General features: G+C 50.8%; 5 protein-coding genes across 5 annotated transcripts; 1 reads left to right on the top strand and 4 right to left on the bottom strand.

Moving 5' to 3' along the window:
- Nucleotides 1-172: 172 nt before the first annotated feature.
- CPAR01_07809 (uncharacterized protein) lies at nucleotides 173-427 on the bottom strand (the record flags this gene model as incomplete). Its single annotated transcript, XM_060492078.1, has 1 exon — nucleotides 173-427. The coding sequence occupies one exon, from the start codon at nucleotides 425-427 to the stop codon at nucleotides 173-175; it is 255 nt and encodes an 84-aa protein (XP_060348448.1).
- Nucleotides 428-1,214: 787 nt separating this feature from the next.
- Nucleotides 1,215-3,242, bottom strand: CPAR01_07808 (uncharacterized protein; the record flags this gene model as incomplete). The annotated part of the gene is made up of 1 exon (XM_060492077.1): nucleotides 1,215-3,242. One exon carries the CDS (start codon nucleotides 3,240-3,242, stop codon nucleotides 1,215-1,217), a length of 2,028 nt encoding a protein of 675 aa, XP_060348447.1.
- Nucleotides 3,243-5,176: 1,934 nt separating this feature from the next.
- Nucleotides 5,177-6,534, bottom strand: CPAR01_07807 (uncharacterized protein; the record flags this gene model as incomplete). Its single annotated transcript, XM_060492076.1, has 5 exons — nucleotides 5,177-5,798; nucleotides 5,855-6,036; nucleotides 6,098-6,168; nucleotides 6,231-6,267; nucleotides 6,334-6,534. 5 exons carry the CDS (start codon nucleotides 6,532-6,534, stop codon nucleotides 5,177-5,179), a joined length of 1,113 nt encoding a protein of 370 aa, XP_060348446.1.
- A 7,349-nt stretch (nucleotides 6,535-13,883) lies between these two features.
- Nucleotides 13,884-15,013, top strand: CPAR01_07806 (transmembrane alpha-helix domain-containing protein; the record flags this gene model as incomplete). Its single annotated transcript, XM_060492075.1, has 2 exons — nucleotides 13,884-14,408; nucleotides 14,468-15,013. 2 exons carry the CDS (start codon nucleotides 13,884-13,886, stop codon nucleotides 15,011-15,013), a joined length of 1,071 nt encoding a protein of 356 aa, XP_060348445.1.
- Nucleotides 15,014-15,808: 795 nt separating this feature from the next.
- On the bottom strand, nucleotides 15,809-17,978 carry CPAR01_07805 (major facilitator superfamily transporter; the record flags this gene model as incomplete). Its single annotated transcript, XM_060492074.1, has 3 exons — nucleotides 15,809-17,093; nucleotides 17,358-17,755; nucleotides 17,811-17,978. 3 exons carry the CDS (start codon nucleotides 17,976-17,978, stop codon nucleotides 15,809-15,811), a joined length of 1,851 nt encoding a protein of 616 aa, XP_060348444.1.
- Nucleotides 17,979-18,039: the final 61 nt, after the last annotated feature.

The raw sequence follows: 18,039 nt of genomic DNA, 5'->3' as shown, positions 1-18,039 counted from the left end.
GATGCTCAGAATTGCGAAAACTCGACTAAAGGTATTGAGAGAACTAGCACGAGAAGAGACAAGCCGCTATTTACAATTAGACATGAGCGGCGATAATTGGCGACTTATATTCCACTTCCGATGGCCCAGGTTCGTTCCTTGTCTGGATCAAATCGACGTGCCAGGGCAGATCTCAGCATTTTGTAGGTCGCGAAGGCCTTGCTGGTCTCTTGGCGCCCTTCTTCCTATCCGCCTCGCTTGGTTCTGCGGGCTCCTCTGGCTCCTCGCACTCTCGTGGTCGAACAACGGGGTTGAGTACGTCTTTTGGCGCGATGGCGTTGTGTGTTTCGGCCCGACTGTCGAGACTCGATGGCAGTCTCGAAGGGATACTCAGAGCAAGACCGCTCGAGACGAGGGTTACAAGGAGAAAGAAAGATGTTGTCTTCATGTTTAAGTGAAGGTGGGTTTACTTGGATGTTTAATTGCTGAGCAAGCTGTGCCCTTTTCGGAAGTAGAAGTTGGAAATAGGTGATTCAATGTGGTACTGCGCATTCAAGCTCAGAAATGGGAACACTGAAGTTTAAGTAACAATTGCCAATTAGTTCCGAAGCTACTTAACCTTTTCGTTATAGGCGGCCTTCCGCGTGGGATACCGACGAACTCGAAGCAGACCGAATGTTGGCTGACTCGGTCGAGCGAGGCACAGCCCTACAGATATTAATGCGATGAGTGTCGTTCGTCAGTCGGACCCATCTGGCGGACTTTTTATAGTTCGGCTGAAGTTTCATGTTCACGAATATGGGTCCCGCGGCCTCCAATGTTGGCGCAGTGAATGATAGAGTTGGCATTCGATTGCTTAATAGATCCATTATACCCCAGACTTGATGATCACAAGCGGGGTTCCCAATAACTTCCATGGAGGGGGCGACTCGCTCTCGGGCCACGGCTTTTGAACAAGGGATGTTCCAAGGCCCGTATCAAGAGGCTCAAGGAACCGAACTTGCTGCTCGGCCTTGCAATCTCATGAGTGATAATCCATTATCAAAAGTCCCTAAATATTTCACCGTGTGCTTGGAGGATTTAGAAAATTGCTGATGGCAGAAATCTTGCACCAATCTTCCATCTTCAATTATTATGTACTAGAATTAATAACATGTACTGGTCTTCCATCCAAATATCTACTTTTATGTGCCCCTCGATCCTTTCGTTTGTAAACTTCAATGAAGTCTAATGCTCTACTCAGTGAAGACCTTCAGCTCAACCAGGCGGACGCGCTTGCCATCTTGCGGCTTCACGAGAATACGGAGAGATTGGGTAGACACTCCAGTCCATTTCGCATTGGTAATACCGTTGGCCAACGGCGCATCGTACGTCGCATCGGCCACATCGGTCCATTCACCACTCAGAACCTGCAACTTGTAGCTGGCGGGCACATCGAATCCCTTCTCTTCATTCGCGAAGAAAGCAATCTCAGCTCGGGCAGCCTCAACAGCGGATCCGAACTCGATGCTGACCCACTCCTCGGCGGTGCTACCTTCGGGAGTATCAAAGCCGTTGGCGATGGTGTCCTGGGTCCAGAACCAGATGCGACCGTCGAATACATCGTGAACACGGTTAATGTCGTAGTTGGGGACGGAGGCGTTGATGATGGGCAGAGGCTCGGTGGCCTGGAGTTGAACAGCTTGGTCGAAGGGGCGCGCGACGGAGACTGGCGCGCGTGTGACCTCGGCGGTGAGTCTTTCGAGCTTGTCGGAAGAGGCGACGACTTGTCCATCAACTTCAACTCGGAGACCAGCTTCGCCGTAGCGTTCACCAGTGGCGTCCCATTGGACAGCAACCTCACGGCCGTGGTAGAGAATACGCTCCGCGCGGAAGTAAGAGATGGAGGAGGGGTCGGCCAGGGGGTTGACCTCAAGCACGTCGTCCTCGCGGGGACGAATGCCGACGAAACCGGTGACAATGAGATCAACGTAACCAGAGTGGAAGTAGTGGTGCGAACGTCCGAGGCCAACAATCGGTTCGCCAGTATCAGGGTCGTAGTTCTCCTCAATATCTAAGATGTTGCCGTAGTGCTTGTTGTAGTGCTGGTTGGCGTACTGCTTGAGCAGACGAGTGTAGTCTCCGACTGTGACGTGGGCCGCGGTGTTGGGATAGTGGTCGAGAACGTTGGCCAGGGAAGTCAAAACCTGAGTTGTCTGGTACGGCCAAGAAGGACCGTTCCAGTGGCACTCAGTGTGAGTACCCTCGTATCTCCAAACACGCATGTAGTACTCGTACGAAGGCTCGACGGTGCGCAGGCCAAAGGGGCCACCAAGCTCATCGGAGTTCAGCGCGTGCTTCCATGCCTCACCAAATTTGGCATCATCATCCAGCAGGTCGTGGGCCCAAGGAACGAAACCAGCGAGCTCACGGCCGCGGATGAAGTCCCAGTAGGTGACATTCTCGTTGTTGACTTGGTACCGATCGATGAAGTGCTCGAAGGTCGAGTTCCATAAATCCCTCTGGAGGGTGTCCTTGATGTTCTGGGCACGAGTGTTGTATTCCTCAACAACGCTGTCCAGGCCGCCCTTGAGAGCAGCAGTCTTGGCAATCGCACGAGCATTGGCGTACTGGTAGGTGTTGATGGTGGGGCGAAATGCTTGGCCTCCGAAGAAACCATCGTAGCCGCCGGAGGCATCGATACTCGAGATGGTGTACTCCGTCGCGTCGGCAATCGGCTCGATCCAGAAGAGTCCCTTGGCCTCGTCAAAGTGGTCTCCCACCCACTGGTTGTAGACCCGTTGCATATCGTCGAGGAGAGAAATGGCGAGGGCCGGGTCGCCGTCAACCAGATAATTTCTCCAGACGCCGTCTGCTAAGCTCTCGGAGTATTGGCGGGGGTTGCTGTCCGCACTGTACATGAAGGTCGCGTGATCCTGCTTGAAGCGCGGGTCGCGGCACCATCGGCCCTCGGAGAGGTGGAATATAGCGGCGCAATTATTGGAGGCCCATGGCTGCGTCTGCCAGCTGACGTTGTCGATGAACTCAGTGGTAATGTAGCCGTACTTGGTGCCGACATCGCGCTGGTGAGTTCGGAAGAGGTTCCAGCGGTAGTAGTAGACGTCGGTGATCTCCGTATCGCTCGACTCAAAAAGAGGGATGCGGTTCTTGTACCAAGGCGCGTCGTTGCCAAAGTACTTCTCGGTAATGGCGTCGACATCCAAGGCAGCTTGCGCAAGGCGAGCGCCGAGAGGGACCACGGCTAGGGTTGCGGAGAACCTCATCTTGTCAAAATTGGTAAGGCAATTGAGCTGATTCAAGAGAGCCGAGTGAAATGCTTGAGGTTGCTGAGGCCAAAGCTCTAGATCTTTCGACAAGGAGGTGGCTCCATCATTATATATCAGCCCGCACTGCGACTGTTGATGGCAGATCACTTGATTAGATCGATGTTTTCGTGAATGCTACACGAACTGGGCCACTTCGTCTTCGTGGTCCCATGATCCGGCTGTCTTGGCTTCGCAACTCAAGTTTCCGTGTCTAACAGACTTGCGCTTAATGAGAGCCTGCATAGTGCCTGCAGATTGCCCTGAAAAACCACACCCGTACCAATCGAACTGAGCCGCTTCCCCTGACGGGATCCAGAACTGCCGCGACCTTACACGGGCAGAACCGATGACGATGGCGACTGGCAGGGGCAGGTCTGGGGTGATTATGGGGACTGGGGTCCCCGCATCTCGGTCGATTGGCGCGCGAATGAGACGCTACCGACTCAGACGCGGTCTTCGCGGGGGTGGACGACTAACGGTTATCGAGGAAAAGATCAACGTTTACTCCTTCATAGATACGAGACGACAGAGGTAGGTTTGAGGCTATCACGAACGGTTTCTCTGGGCATGGGTGCACGAGAAATTGTGCTGTGGGGCAATACGAAAAGGTCTGTAGACTGTAGGCAATCATCAATGTGATTGCTTGAAGACGGACATGGAATCCTCAAGCGACAATGCAACCATATACTTGTACGAGCCGCATGCGCTGCCTTTTAATTTGTTGACATACCGTAGCATCATCAAACCTGTGGGACTAGACGTTGGCGGCAATGGGAGTTTGCACCTGAGCAGTGAGCCGTCGCTTAAGTCAGTCGGGTCAACCCGTGCGGCTACCTGCATTCGGCATGGATGGCGCATGCGTGAACATGTTGCATACAGTTACGGATCGACGTTGTTTCCACGTGTCTTGGCTACCTCTGTTGGAGCCCTAGCGGTCATAACTCTTATTTTACCTCATCCAAGTGAGATTTGCGTGTCTCGTGCTAGCCGACAGGTGCTAACCTTGGGCCAAGTGACCTTGCCATGGGAGGTCAAGCAAGCACGTCGAAGTCAGTACAAGATCGAGCCTACAATTGTGTCGAAGTAGAGGACGGGAATGAGATGCTGGAGCTGCTCGTAGAAGTCTGCAGACACTTTGCACTACTTATGGAAAGGATGTTAACTTTCTGCACATGGCTCCGACATTGGAGGATGCTGTAGATGGGCTTCTACATGCGGACTGAGGGTAGTGGACGTGATTCTTCTATCAAAGCCCATCAAACATCGCAAAACCGTAGGAGACTCCTTGACTCGAAATATCATCTCCTGATGCTACGCGTTCTCATAGACTTCAAAAATCTATGGCTAATTTGGGCTCATCCCTGGAATCACTGCTGGGTTTGAAAACGAGACAGATTGACGGAAGCTAGAATTAAGCTCCTCAATTGCTATTGATGGACTTTTACTTCGCCACGCACACTCGCAATTATCGTACAAACCACATCTTGACCTGTGCGCGCGAAAAGAGGAAATGAGAACGTCGACCAATTCCTGTTCCAATAAGCCGTGATTGATTTAGGGCTGGAATCTCAAAGCTGGATGCTTTTTCACTTGGTTATGATTGTAACACAAGCTTCCGTTTCTAATCCGCGGACCGCGGTGCACTTTTCCGAAGGATCCGAGAGCTGCAATATATTCCTCGTTCGGAGCAGCTCCCTTGGGAAAGGGGGTTCCATTGCATAATTCTCGAACACAGAAAATTGGATGAGATTCAATATGCTTGCTAGTTTGCACAGAGAAGTCCGTAAGCTGTCTTTCCAAAACGATGTCTCGGTTGTTTTCTCGTTCCATAGAAACAGTAAGGACTCATTATTACAAGATTATTAGCGCTACATGTACTCAAATACGTAGTATCAGTGCATTCCCATATGAGTTTGCTGAAGGTTTGACCTGCCCCAAGGATCCCGTATTGGGGACCATCCAGGACTTGAATGTGCTGGCTGCATCTCAACAGATTCGCCATCCGTAGTTGATGGTGCACTGGCGTGATCTAGCGCATGGCTCTCTACGTCAATTTCGAGATCGTCCAGCTTTTGCTGACGCCTCTTGCCGGATCCGATCGTCGGCGGAGCTGCACTTTCAGACACATGCGAGTCCTTGGTGTCTGACATCGACGGCAGCAGACGTCTTAGAACGGGCACGCATCCGCATACCACAGCAAGATTCGCCTCAAGAGCCGTCCAGATCCAAAGTTCAAACCCATCCCATGTCACATCGTAAGTCTCCCTTTCGACGAAATGGGCCCAATATGTCCTCATAATCCCAGCCACAACGACGACTGTGCCGAGGCTAAAAAGGATTATTAGAATAAGTCTTTGCATTATCGGTAGCCTTAGTCTGAAGAGCGTAGGCATAGGCAGGATGTAGACGGCAAAATCAGTCAAGACTGTGGTGATAGTTTGACCCGCCAGAGGGGGCCACTCTTCGATGCAGTTGCGATTCTCTACGAATAGGTCCCAGTAGTGCCACGCGGGTCTGCAAGAAATCAGTCATTGTTCCGAAGGATTCATGGCACGAAGTAGAAATCTTACGAGCACTGAGTCCATAGAACGATGAGAAAGATCCACATCAAGGCGAATACAAAGCCCATGGTGACCCATGTCAGCTTTCGGAACCATGATCCGAGCGGGGCTATTCTCAGATAGCTTGTGAGGATGGAAAGCTTCGAGAGGCCTGATGCGAATAGAAAGAGAGTCTGGCCAGCGATAGACACCTGCGTTATTCCTGTCAGCTCTTTGCCCAACCTCGAGCTGCTGAAACCCGATGAACCTTACCTGGCGGCCTAGTCTCTGTTGTACGGGTGTCAGGTCCCACACGTGGAGATCCCATCCGTACAGTGAAGTTGCTACAGCAGGTAATGTCAGTTATCATCTATGAAATAACACCGAAAATAGGAAGCAATCTTACCAAGTATTACGCAAATTGTAACGGATATGCAGAATACCTTTAAACAAGACAATCAGTCCCTGGCTCTTATCGAGGTGAATATTTCCACGCATGTCGTACTTACTACAGCAGCAACCATTAGCCAGTCATCCCACCAGCTCCTGCGTATCATAAAGAGTCGAACGTAAAGTCGCAAGGCCAAACATATCAAAGCCACGCTCAGCGAAGTCAGCTCGATGATCAGAAGTGCCGGTCCCCTTTGCACGGGATCAATGTAGTTCGGAGCCGGCCATGATAAGATGACTTCAGCCGGGGGGAATCTCATCGTGGATATCGAGATTGAAGGCGTTCACATGTCCAAGCTTGAAGGTCCAGTTTTGTCGGGATCCAGGTGTAATGATTCTTCGGGTTCAACGGTAGTGAAGAGGGAGAAAAGCCCCAAACCCTCATTGCAGAGACGATTTGGTGGAGGTGGTGTGGGCGGTTTATGTAAAAGAATAATCGAGAGGGCCAAACGGACAGAGACGGGTGTACCTGGGAGTGAGGAATCCTTCAATGTGTCAACGGTTTAGATTCGACACCGGTAGGCGCTGTCCCTGTTCCGTGCCTAGTATGTCTCATGCTTGGCAAACTTGACAGATCCCGTCAGAACCTTACCGTCGCTCACGCTACGTTTCGCTTTCCAAAATTGTATGGCTAATTGTGGTCAGAGATGAAGCTAATAGGCCTCGAGGTTGTCGAGGTCCCACTTAGAAGCTAGTAATGGCGGTCTAAGCTGGAGCTTGTCTCTCTTGAGTCAAAATCGAGTCAAGGATATGCCGCCCTATTTGAGACGGAAAGAACGCTAGTAGACACCATTACAACAAACCCCGTGGCGTCCCGCGTCATGACCCTGCATCTGCGAGAGAATCGAGGGTCTAAACTCTCAGCTTTTGGTACAGCTGCAGGGTCGATCTTCTTCTTTTTGGCAGGTTTGAAGTGGTGAATGGCTTATTCACAACGCAGGGAGGGCGCTTTTCCTCGAGATACAAGCTGAGGATGTATAATTTCTGGCCTCATCGTATAAAGATGTGACGAGAAATTCAATTCAAGAACAAGAAGATGTAGAAGGCATCGCTGCGTCATGACCTGAAGTTCAAGAAAAAAGCCCTCGTTGGGCACCATGATCACCCGGATAGGCCCTCGCGATGCCGCACAGAACGCAGTCTAAGCTCCCCCACTGATCGACAAATGAGGGCCCTCATAAGGTAGCATTACCGCGCCGGACTGTCTTCAATACCAGCCGAGGCAGCTTCGTTGGGAGAAAAAACATTCCGGTCTTCCGGATGGTCTGAGCCTGAAGCTGCAAAAGAGTCAGAGGATGCACGGGGCAACGAGCTGCATGACAAAGGACACTCTGCGTTCCGTATTCCGGGAGGCGACGGGCCACACAGTCGAACGCGCGAACTGTCAACTGCCGCAGCCGTTGGCCGTAAGCTAGGAACCAGATGCTTCGCCACGGCTTGGACCGCTAATAGCTATCTTAGTCCAAAGACCGGCAAATCGAACGGCTCAACTTCGTTGCGCTACAGATTATAAGGTTTACAACTTCGTGCCACGCGGCCATAATTCCATTTGAGCTCTAGAAGTTTTCAAACTTTCTCGATCGGGGCTGTCGCCCCGAACAGATCAACGTCGAGGCAAAACCTCAACACTTTACTTGTACGATCTTCACGCCGAAGGAAGCCCTGAACAAGTGCGGTGACGGTGCGCGCATGTGACTGTTCGGATGGCGTAAAAGTGCATGTGCCTCTACAGACCAAGCTAGTACGATAATAATATCCTGCCCACAGACGAGATCTGTGTCGAATTTCTCCCTTCTAAGGGGCCAAGTTACCAGGGGCCATGTCCAAAAGCTCGACCAGTACGGAGTATTACGAACTGAAGATGTGGGGATTTTGCACTGGCCTGCAGTGTTTCTTTCAGAGCCAAGCGTGGGGGAACAGTGAAACACCAACAGCGTTAGTTCTGAACTAGCCTGGGTAAATTCGTTTTCAGAACGTTGCATTGGCCAAAACTAGGGAACTTGACAGACAGCTGACGATGAAGTACTCGATATCCCAAAACTGTCTGGTGGTAGACATGTGTCAACCACTGCACGGCCAGGTTCACGAATAGAGAGGCCTACGATTTGACAGCAGGTCTTGAAGGTCGGTGTTAGACTTTTAGCTAAGAACGGTAGATGGTCTAATGGCTGAAACAAGAGGTTGTGAACAAAGAATGTTGGCGGAGCTCTTCACGAATCACGCTAAGTTATATCAAATCCTAGGCAGACGAGATTGGCACTATAGTACCTAGCGGCTTTCCGCGGTCTCCGAAAGTTTGAGGCATTGTCAATTGCAGAAGTACCTTATTTAGTAGAAGCCCAAACCAGGGAGAGGCAGATGGCAGTTGCTTCACTTGAAAAGAACGTTGATGTTGAACCACGGAAGCAAAAATGTTGAGAGCAGTGCTCCGAAAAGTTCGATTATTGTTCTTGTTAGATCTCAGTTCAATTGTGTCCATACTCAGTTACATGTGAGCTATTCGTCCGGCTTCAGCGTCACTACATCTAGCTGGAGCATCTTTCTTTCACACCATAGCCCACGTAAACTCGGCATCGAACTCTCGGTCGTCCTCCTCAAGCTTCATATCGCCTGTTTACACACTTCCACCTTCATGATGTCGAATCCGACCTCTTCCGGTAGTGCTTGATTCCCGCCCACGCCATAGCTGCTCCAGAACATTCCATATCCAGGAACTCGCCATTTATCTCCTCCTCATCGATAGTTGCAAGGCTAAGCGAAGAAACTCCTCCGGGTTTCAGTGCTCTGTGACCTTTGCGAACATAGTCTCCAGTTTTGACTGCGGAAGATGAAATAGGATGTGGAAGCTGGCTGTTCCGTCAAAGCTCTCAGGCTCTAGTGTGAGTGTGAGCATGTCGCCCGAAACTAGCCTGGCCTTTGGGAAACGGGCTTGGGCCAATTCAATTTGCTTGGGTGAGACGTCATTGGCAACAAATTGTGCACCGCCATCGATTCACCTTTGAAATAAGAACTCCAGAAACACATCCAAGCTCTAGGATGTTAGGCAAGGATTACGATCCCTCAAGGAGCCTCCTGGTGTATCTTTCCCGCGGTGATTTCTGATTGTCGACCCACTGCAGGTACCATATCGGTATGTGGTCGTACGCGTATTCAACAATGACTTCAGGTGCCTCTGACATCCTGTAAGTACAAATGGTTGGTCGTCGGCTTAGGAGAGAATGTTAGGGCTGAGCATTGTCAACTGCAGATTGGCAACTCTCGAGCATGGCGCAATTTCTCCCAACAAAAGAAAACTTGAAACAGGAAGCACGGCATGAGTCGATTTCAACTGCTGTCTTGATCCATTCTTTTACATGAGATGCAACAGCATCTCAAATTTCCGGCGCGCTCTTACCTGATTGTTCAATTCGCGATGCTGGTGCATACTTGAAGTTTATTCAAGGGTTTATGAATCCGCCCCATTCGCAGCTCACGTCCAACAAACATCCGTACCTTCAATGCGGTGTCTGGGACCATCTGAACGTACCTTGATTAGTTTTGTATGAATGGAAGTGGTACGTCGTGGTGAAGCAAACACAAGGGAACCTTAAGTCTCTCCCGGTTGTACATGGAGTACCTAGGCGCGCAGTTTGACATGCTCTTTCTTCTCGCGATCTTGTGGTTCCGGGGTGTTGATTCGAGCTGAGATTTAATAAGACCCTTTCGGACAGATACAGCCTTTCAAAGTACAGGATTTGAGACAAAATGTCATTTCCGAGCTCGTACATGGTTAGTCTTTATCATCGTGAGTGTCAAGTCCTCTTTGAATCATGATTTCATCATGAGGTTGTAATATTGTCTACTAGGTTGCTTTGATGTATTTGATAGCGGATTTTGACCGGTCTCCAAAGATGCAATCTTGTGACCTTTGCTCTAGCCGAGACCTTGCCAAGCGGACCACTCCAGTCGCGGTTGCTGATGAACCTTTGAGCGACCAAAGAAATTCATGCCTGCTGATTTACCTATCTACATGTACTATCATAAGTAACACCACAAACATGTAATTAACCTGTGGCTAGTAGTCCAACGACAAGGAATAGGGCTTCACGATCATTGTATCTAGTACCGCTGAGGTTATGAGTGCTGAAGCCATGGCTCATGCCGAGGAAGTCTAGATGCCGAGACAAGAAGATATTCGAGGCTATCAGGTCGACCACAGATACATCACGAAATGAATGCTGCACTTTCTGGGAGCAAAATGTGCTAGGACGGTTTCTAACTCTTTATGCTCAAGGAATAAAGTACTTCGTAAATGCCTAGCTCAGTGCTTACAACTGTATGATGTATCAACATCGAGGCCTTACAACACCGTAACCTTGAACAATTGTTAGTACCTGCCTAGTGGGTACATGTATCAGAAACAGAGGGAAATAAAACCAACATTTTGCATAGTCACTTCGATATATAACAATACAAAAGCGTTGACGGTGACAGCGACAAGGGAGAAGTTCAATAGAACGACAGACATTAACGGCGGAGTCAAGAATCTATGTATCTTCTGTAGCCTTAGACATTACTTCTGCCCGATCAAGCCTGTATGCAGCGATATGTACCAGTGATGTGGATGATGACTGAAATAGGGGTGACAAGTTGTTTTTTCAGATCTACTGGTGCAGCCGGTCCAAAGATTTTTTAAGGTTTTCTAAGATTCCCTATTTTCGTTTTTTACCTAATGAAAGCGTGCGATCTGAGATTGACTGGGACTTTTACTTCAGCACGAAGAATCCGTCTCATCCAGTGTATAAGTGGATTGACGAGAGTACGTGGAGATCCTGCGCACCTACTTCCGCACCTACTTCAATCAAATGCACGTTTTCAATGATCTGAAAGGGCTATTGGCGGATATGAGAGAGACTGGATTTGCCTAATGAACCTCATTGAAATGGGTCAATCTGGTGAGCTCAGCTCCACGGGTTGATGCCACACCCTCCAAGCGCCAAGGCTTGTTCACAAGATTAAAGGATATCTCAGAAAGGACAAAGAAGACAAAAGCACTGCGAAAGCGCCGACAATCTGCTCAAGCCAGATTGAAAGGAAGCTACAGTGATTGAAGGGATGATTGCCTCTGAGAATCTTGCTGTGGTCAATGTGTTTTCCAAACTTCAAAAACGGTTGAGGCCATAGAATTTAACTTAAGAGCTCGCCCACCTGCACGATAAAACCGCGCCAAAGAGAATGACATCAGGCTCGCGATGATGACAAATCTACCTACTGCGTTGAGAGCCCGCGCGCTATTGTGAAGTCAAGTTCCATGACCACAGTGGACATGAGCAATGCAGTCAGCCGGAAGAGCATCCGCTGAAGCTGATGCCAAGTCAATGATTCTGCAAATCCTGGACTCCTCCAGACCGCAAGCGAAGTTGAAAAAATGGGGCAAAAGCGAGGTAGACCGAGCTAGACAGCTTCATTTGAATCCGCCTTTCATTGCAAAAGTAGAGTTTAATTTTCTTGAAGAGGAAGGACGCTGGCAAGAACACACACCAATCTCCAGGGGCCAAAATCTACTGTCTTGGACTCTAGAACCCTTTTTGTTTGGAAGCCGTGTCTGTCCGATTCCGCCTGGCCACTCCAGGAGGAGCCGATCAGTCGCGAAAGCCTTCCTTCGTCGGATCTGACGAATGCGAGCAGGCCAATGCCGTTGAGCAACCAATACCTTTTCTTCCCTAATCCACGCTTTACACAAACCCTGGGCCGACAAAGGTACGCAGTCCATTTGCCTCTCCTTCGCAGCTGTCTACGCAACGCTTCGTGATAGTGGGAGCGGGATCAATCCCGGGAATAAGCGGCAATGACGGGAAGTCATATGAGGAGCTGACATGGCAATAGTACTCGAAAAGGTAGTCGAACGGAACTTGGTAGATACAGAAGATAAGAAAGGTTGGAGTTATGAGCCGTCGACATTCGTTGACCTCTCGCGCGAAAGTGAGGTGGACACAAGGAAGGATGATCATTAGCAGACACAATTAATGATGAGATGCTGCTGATTTTTTTCTTTGAAGCTCAGCACGATCCGGCACAAGTTCATGGAGCTCGCTGGGGCGGCAATAAGCTCAACTCTCGCGTGGTCCTCAACGTGCGGGCAGAACCCAGTAAGATGGCGCACGAGCTTGGCAGGCCTGCGGGATATTGCTGTGCCCTCGGCAACCAAAATGCACGAGCATGCATGTGGCTGTTGGGTACCTACCCCTGGGCCCTGGCAGAGAACCTGGGCCTTACGGATAAACATGTTAGTAAGGAATAGGCCTTCTGGTCTTTTTCCTCGTAGCCTCGAGGGTGCAGCACAATTTACGTGATTGACCCCGACGGGATCCCGAGGGGGTATTCCCGTGCCCACAACGTCCTCAATTCTTTGAACTTTGAAGGCCCGTCGGACTTTGGCATCCGAGCAGACTGATCAGCGTCCAAGTTCCGACTGCGGACGGGCGCGGTTATCGCCCATCTTATCCAATCAAGGCCGGGTGTGAAGGATGACGACCCAGCTGGGATTTCCCTGGTGCCAGGTTTGCCTTGACGACCATTTCGCGCCCCCAAATAGACAGGGCTGAGTTGCTAGCGCTTACATCTTATAATTGCGCCCACAAGCGGTTTGGCTCGGTTTCTCGAGCTCCCGCTGCTAAATTTCGAGTGGCGGCTATCGCCCACCTTTGGTTTTCTGGCTTCTCTGTGTTTTGTTTCACTTCTTGTCATTAACGGCCGTGGCTGACTCTTCTTAAGGTTATCGGAATTTAGAGTTGGCTTTGACGCCGTGGAGCTTCGACGTAAACTTGGCGCCTCTTGGTGAAATTTCTTTCCCTTTCTAAGTCGCGGTTATCACGAGAACCGCGTCCATCTTTTCTTCTTTTAGTATACAGGATGACGCCCAGGTTTGCCAAGCAAATGCCGGCGCGAGTGGGCCTGCAGGATTTCCGCGAAACAGGGAGAGGACCATCGACCACTATGGAAGCCTGAAAGTCACGCCCATCTTATGCTGTCTCACCGTCCTGAGGGGACTTTGGTGTGAGCTTTTGGTGTGCTTATGTCGCCAGTCTCGATCTTCCTGGACCTGGCCACATTGTTTCGCAGATGCACCGGCAGCGTTGTACCCAACCATTCGTCGGCCAGTAGGAACCTAATTTACCGCTGCAGAGCCACCTCAAGAGACGATGATCCTTCATGAATTGGTTCGTGGCGTCAAGGGGCGGAGTGTCAAATAAGCCAATCCCCAGTCCACCCGTTCACTGGCGTTTCTCTCCCGCTCCTCTCCGCCTGAGATGGTGTAGTCAATCTGACCCCCTGCTGCCTCAAATGCTGATGCCTCTTAATAATGGGGTCGGCACCTCGTCCGGGGCCCCCTGTATGTCTGTATGAGTTTCTGCCCTTTTGAATCCTCTTTCTCCCTTCCATCTTTCGTCTCCTGGGGATTGTATTTCTTGATGAGTGATCGTTCGGATATTGGGTTGATTTTGACGTTTGGAACCTCACTCGCCGTCTTGCGAACACTGCATATACGCGGATAGAGCAACAGCCAGTCGACAACGACAATCGAGCCACTGTAGCATCTGCTTACAGAGTCGAGAACGGGACAGCGACAATGTCGGCCGTGACGCTGGACTCGAACGTTTGGTACGCCATTTCAGAGGGCCGTGTCGCGAACGTCTCAACACCACTTAACAACAACCTGCAAGATACCAACAATGGCCTCAGGGTCTTCGGCAAGACAGATGCGGTGTGGCAATTTCAGCCAGTGCCAAATCACACCGGCCGGTATCTCATGAGACTGAGCTCGGCCGGCGTGAGCCAACAGCTTTCCGTGTGCTGGAGCTCGGCGGAGGTGCATCCTAGTGGCACAAGAGGGTGCTTGAGAAAAACGGAGTCGGATGAGACTCAGCAATGGGACGTCACTGAATGGGCAAGCGAACCGGGCACATACAAGTTCACCAATGTCGCAAATGGCACAGGCTATGTGCTCGATGTTCACCCAGGATCCAATCTCTTCATGTCGAGCGAAATTGAGGGCTCCGATAATGTGTCGGCTCGTCAACCTGCTCAGCACTGGATTATGACAAGTTCAAAATTTGTCAACGATGGTGCCTACTCCACCATTTATTCAGCAGGCGTAAGTCTCTCTTTATTGTCAACCAAGTTACGGACTTCTAGTCTAACCTAAAAGCTCAGACTACGCCTGTTAGCACTGGTTCAGCAACAGCCACAGCAACCGGCACAGGATCGGGCGCCGTCACTCCTACAGCTACCAGCGGATCCACCACCGCAAGCTCCACCGCGGGAGCAGGATCGTCCTCAGGAGGCCTATCGTCGGGCGCCGCCGCCGGCATCGGTGTGGGCGTTTCCCTCGGGGCCATCGCGCTCCTAGGTGCTGGCTTCTTCTTCTGGTGGCGTCGCAGAAAGGCCAAGAAGGAGGCAGTCGTCGAGCCGAGCGAACATCACCACGAGCTTGGCCACGATGGCAGCACGGTTGGTGGAAAACACAGCCCGGGTACGATCAATGCCTCGACGCTTTCTTCGCCTTCGCCAGCAAACGATTACTACGGCGGACAAGAGTCGAAGGTTCTTGGCCATACACAGCCGCACTCATACGCCGCCGAAGCCAACGCAAATCCAATCTACGAAGCTCCCACCGAGGCCCGGTACGAATTGGACTCGGGACACCACACATCACCTACTAGCCCAGCTCAACTCCCTGACGACCATGGAAGAAGATGAAAACAGAACGATGGAATGAAACCGCAATACGATGGAATGGGCGTGGTGGGGACTTGGGCATAAGAGCGTTCTCTTCCTTTTATATACCATTCAGTGCCAGCGGGTCGAGAGGGCTAGACGGCCCATGTGAATATTGAGGGCCAGGCGTTAGGATTCGCTGGACACGTAGATGATGAATTTGAGCCGAGTATTTTACGGCTCTTTTGACATACGCTCTTCCTTTCCCATCGATGAAAACTTTGAATCAGTTTACCAGGTATTGCTTGTTGTTGCTGGAAGTGGTGACTTGTGATCCTTAGATCATGCTTAAGATAATAAAGACAGCTTCGAATGCGGTGTCTCTTCTCGCTCCAGCGGTACATGTGCACATATACTGTCAGTTGAGGGTTCCCAAACCAGAATGAGTAGTAGGAGCGAGCTTCTATCTACTAGCACACCTACTCCTGCTATGACATAGAACTCCCATGAAAATAGGCTGAGGCGCGAACCGATCGGTAGATGACCTCCGAGCGGGGTCACGACCGCCGACCAGCGGCCGGCATCCGCGGCCCCACACGCCGGCAGTCTGATTCGGAGCGAGAATTGCCTCAACATGCCAGCTATGTGTCAATATTCATATGTCCAGGCTTTTTATCATGTGAAAGTCATATACAGTGTATTTGCTCATGCATATAAAATACATGCCAACCTATATCTTAATTCTAAACATTAAGTCTCCCCCCATGTCTTATAGGACCTGAACGCAAATGAAATCAGTGTCCTAGATCCAGGGCGTCTTGACTTTTAGGCGAGTTCTTAGTCCTTCACCACAATCTGTTCAGATTTAACCGTTCTCATAGTTTCAAACTCGATTGCCTGGCCCTCTTCAGGAGTGGTAGCCCGCTTGCCGCGATTTTGGGCCATCTCTTGACCCATAGCAGACTGGATGTGGTTCGTCATGTATGCCGTGGGGTCTTCGATAAACAAAGAGCAGATCAAGGCAATGACGCTGAAGGGAATCGTAATGTAGAAGACGATCTTCAAGGCATGGCCTGCGCCCTCTCGTACGGCCTCTCTCAGAGCATCTTGAATCTCTGGAGTGATGCCCGGAACATTGACCAATGCTAGAGGGTTGCCCAAGTTAAACTCGATTGCCGCAGGAATGATGATACCAAGGTCAGATGGATTCAACCCGTTGCTAATGGCCGCATTAGCGATTTCTTCGCCAGCGAATTCGCGGAACTTTTCTTGAAAGATTGTGTTGAAGATGGCGTTGCCGACGGCGCCACCTCCTGATCTGAAGGTACCCAACAAGCCCATTGCCACTCCCAGGTTTGAGTGCGGAACGTGAAGACTAGCAACAGCGTAAGACAATATAGTGACCCAGACAAACATGGGTACACCGAAAGCAGGGACGAAAGCATATGCAAACTTGTGGTTCGGGTATACAGTCGCAGCACTAGCGCCAATGAACAGTGCCTGGAATGCCATGCCGATGACAAGCTGCCACTTGATGTAGCCAACTTTGTGGGCGATGAGGGGTGCAAGGACACCAGTGAAGCCAATCATCAAGGTGTTGGGCAGTGATAGCGCACCGATCTCAATACCATCCGTCGTAAACATGTAGAGGAATCCTTGAGGTAGGAGGGCTGACATGGAGTTGAAGTTCATACCCGAGACGAAGAGGACAACAAGGAGGACGGAGTAACGACGGAACATGACAAAGAGCTTCAACGGAAACATCGGATGAGCAGCAACCTTGAAGTCGTACGCAAAGCCGACGGCTAAGACCGCGAAACCAATGACGATGGGTGCGATGGCGCCGGCGCTATTCCAAGGGTAGGCCGGGGTGCCACCCCATGTCAGGCCGATGAGAGCAATGGCCAGACCGGCCGTGAACAGGAACAGACCGATCCAGTCTACATCCCTGAGTTGCTGCATGCGAGTCTTGTCAAAGTCGCCCCGAGGCCGCGGGGTTGGGTGGTAGGAAAACCAAGTGCCGACGATGGAAATGACCTCAATGATGATGCTTAGGCCGAATATCCATCTCCACGAAGCGTACTTGAAAAACGCATTGCCGAGTAGGACGGAGAGTATGCCCCTGTGAATTCTAAATGTCAGCTACCTTGGCTCCTCCTCGGCAGACGAACACCCCAGGTTTTGATCGATTAGTCAAGTGCGGGGGTTCCCCACGTTCAGATCTGTGAAGGAGGTGCGGTCGGCAGGGCGCCTGGAGTCGGCACCCAGATATATGTGCCGAGGATTTGGGGTGAGAAAGAAAGTTCCTTGACTCGGGGAGGCGTTCGAACCATGCGACACGGAACACGGGAAAAGAAGGGTCAGATGCTCAGATGTTCAGACTTACCAGGGAACAGCGATGCCAGATTCCAAGATACCAAGACCAAGAGAACGCCACTTGTTAGGCAACATCTCCGGGACACCTGCGTAGGAGACGAAAACGAAGCCAGTCCCAATGCCGATGAGTGTCTCGGCGGCAATGAGCGTTCCTATATTCTGCGCGGCGACCGCGGCGATGGAGCCGATGACAACTGTGACTTGGCCACCAATGACCAACATTCTCCGGCCGAAAACATCGCTGAGAGGTCCCGCGAGGGAGAAGGAGCATGCTGTCGAAAGAGACCATGCTCCTACAAGCCAAGCCAACTGGTCCTGCCCACCGAGCTCTGTAGCAATCTGCACGACGACGGCTGCAACCGTGAGGAACGCAAGTCCGACACATGGACCGAAGGATAGCGCCATAGACTATGTATGTCAGCCAAGATTCGCCAGAGAAGCTGCAGAGACGCATTGGTCTTACAAAAATTGCAATCCATGTTTTGATGCCAACTTTTGCTTCGGACGGGTTATCCTCAAGTGCTGCGCGGTGAGGATCCTCTTCAAACTCGATGACAGCTTTGGCCTCTTGGGCCATCCGTATCTTCATCTCTCGGTCTCGGCCCATGTTGGATGATTCGTTATATGACATTTTGAAGTTGCGCAAAGAGACTGAACTCTTGAAAATAATGAGAAAACCCGGCTTGCTTCTG

Source organism: Colletotrichum paranaense (genome assembly GCF_030867605.1).
Source record: "Colletotrichum paranaense strain IMI 384185 chromosome Unknown Scaffold_6.1, whole genome shotgun sequence".
In the NCBI taxonomy this organism is placed as follows: Eukaryota; Fungi; Ascomycota; class Sordariomycetes; order Glomerellales; family Glomerellaceae; genus Colletotrichum; species Colletotrichum paranaense.
Note: the sequence above shows the minus strand (reverse complement) of the source record. Positions and strands in the feature narration are given on the sequence as shown.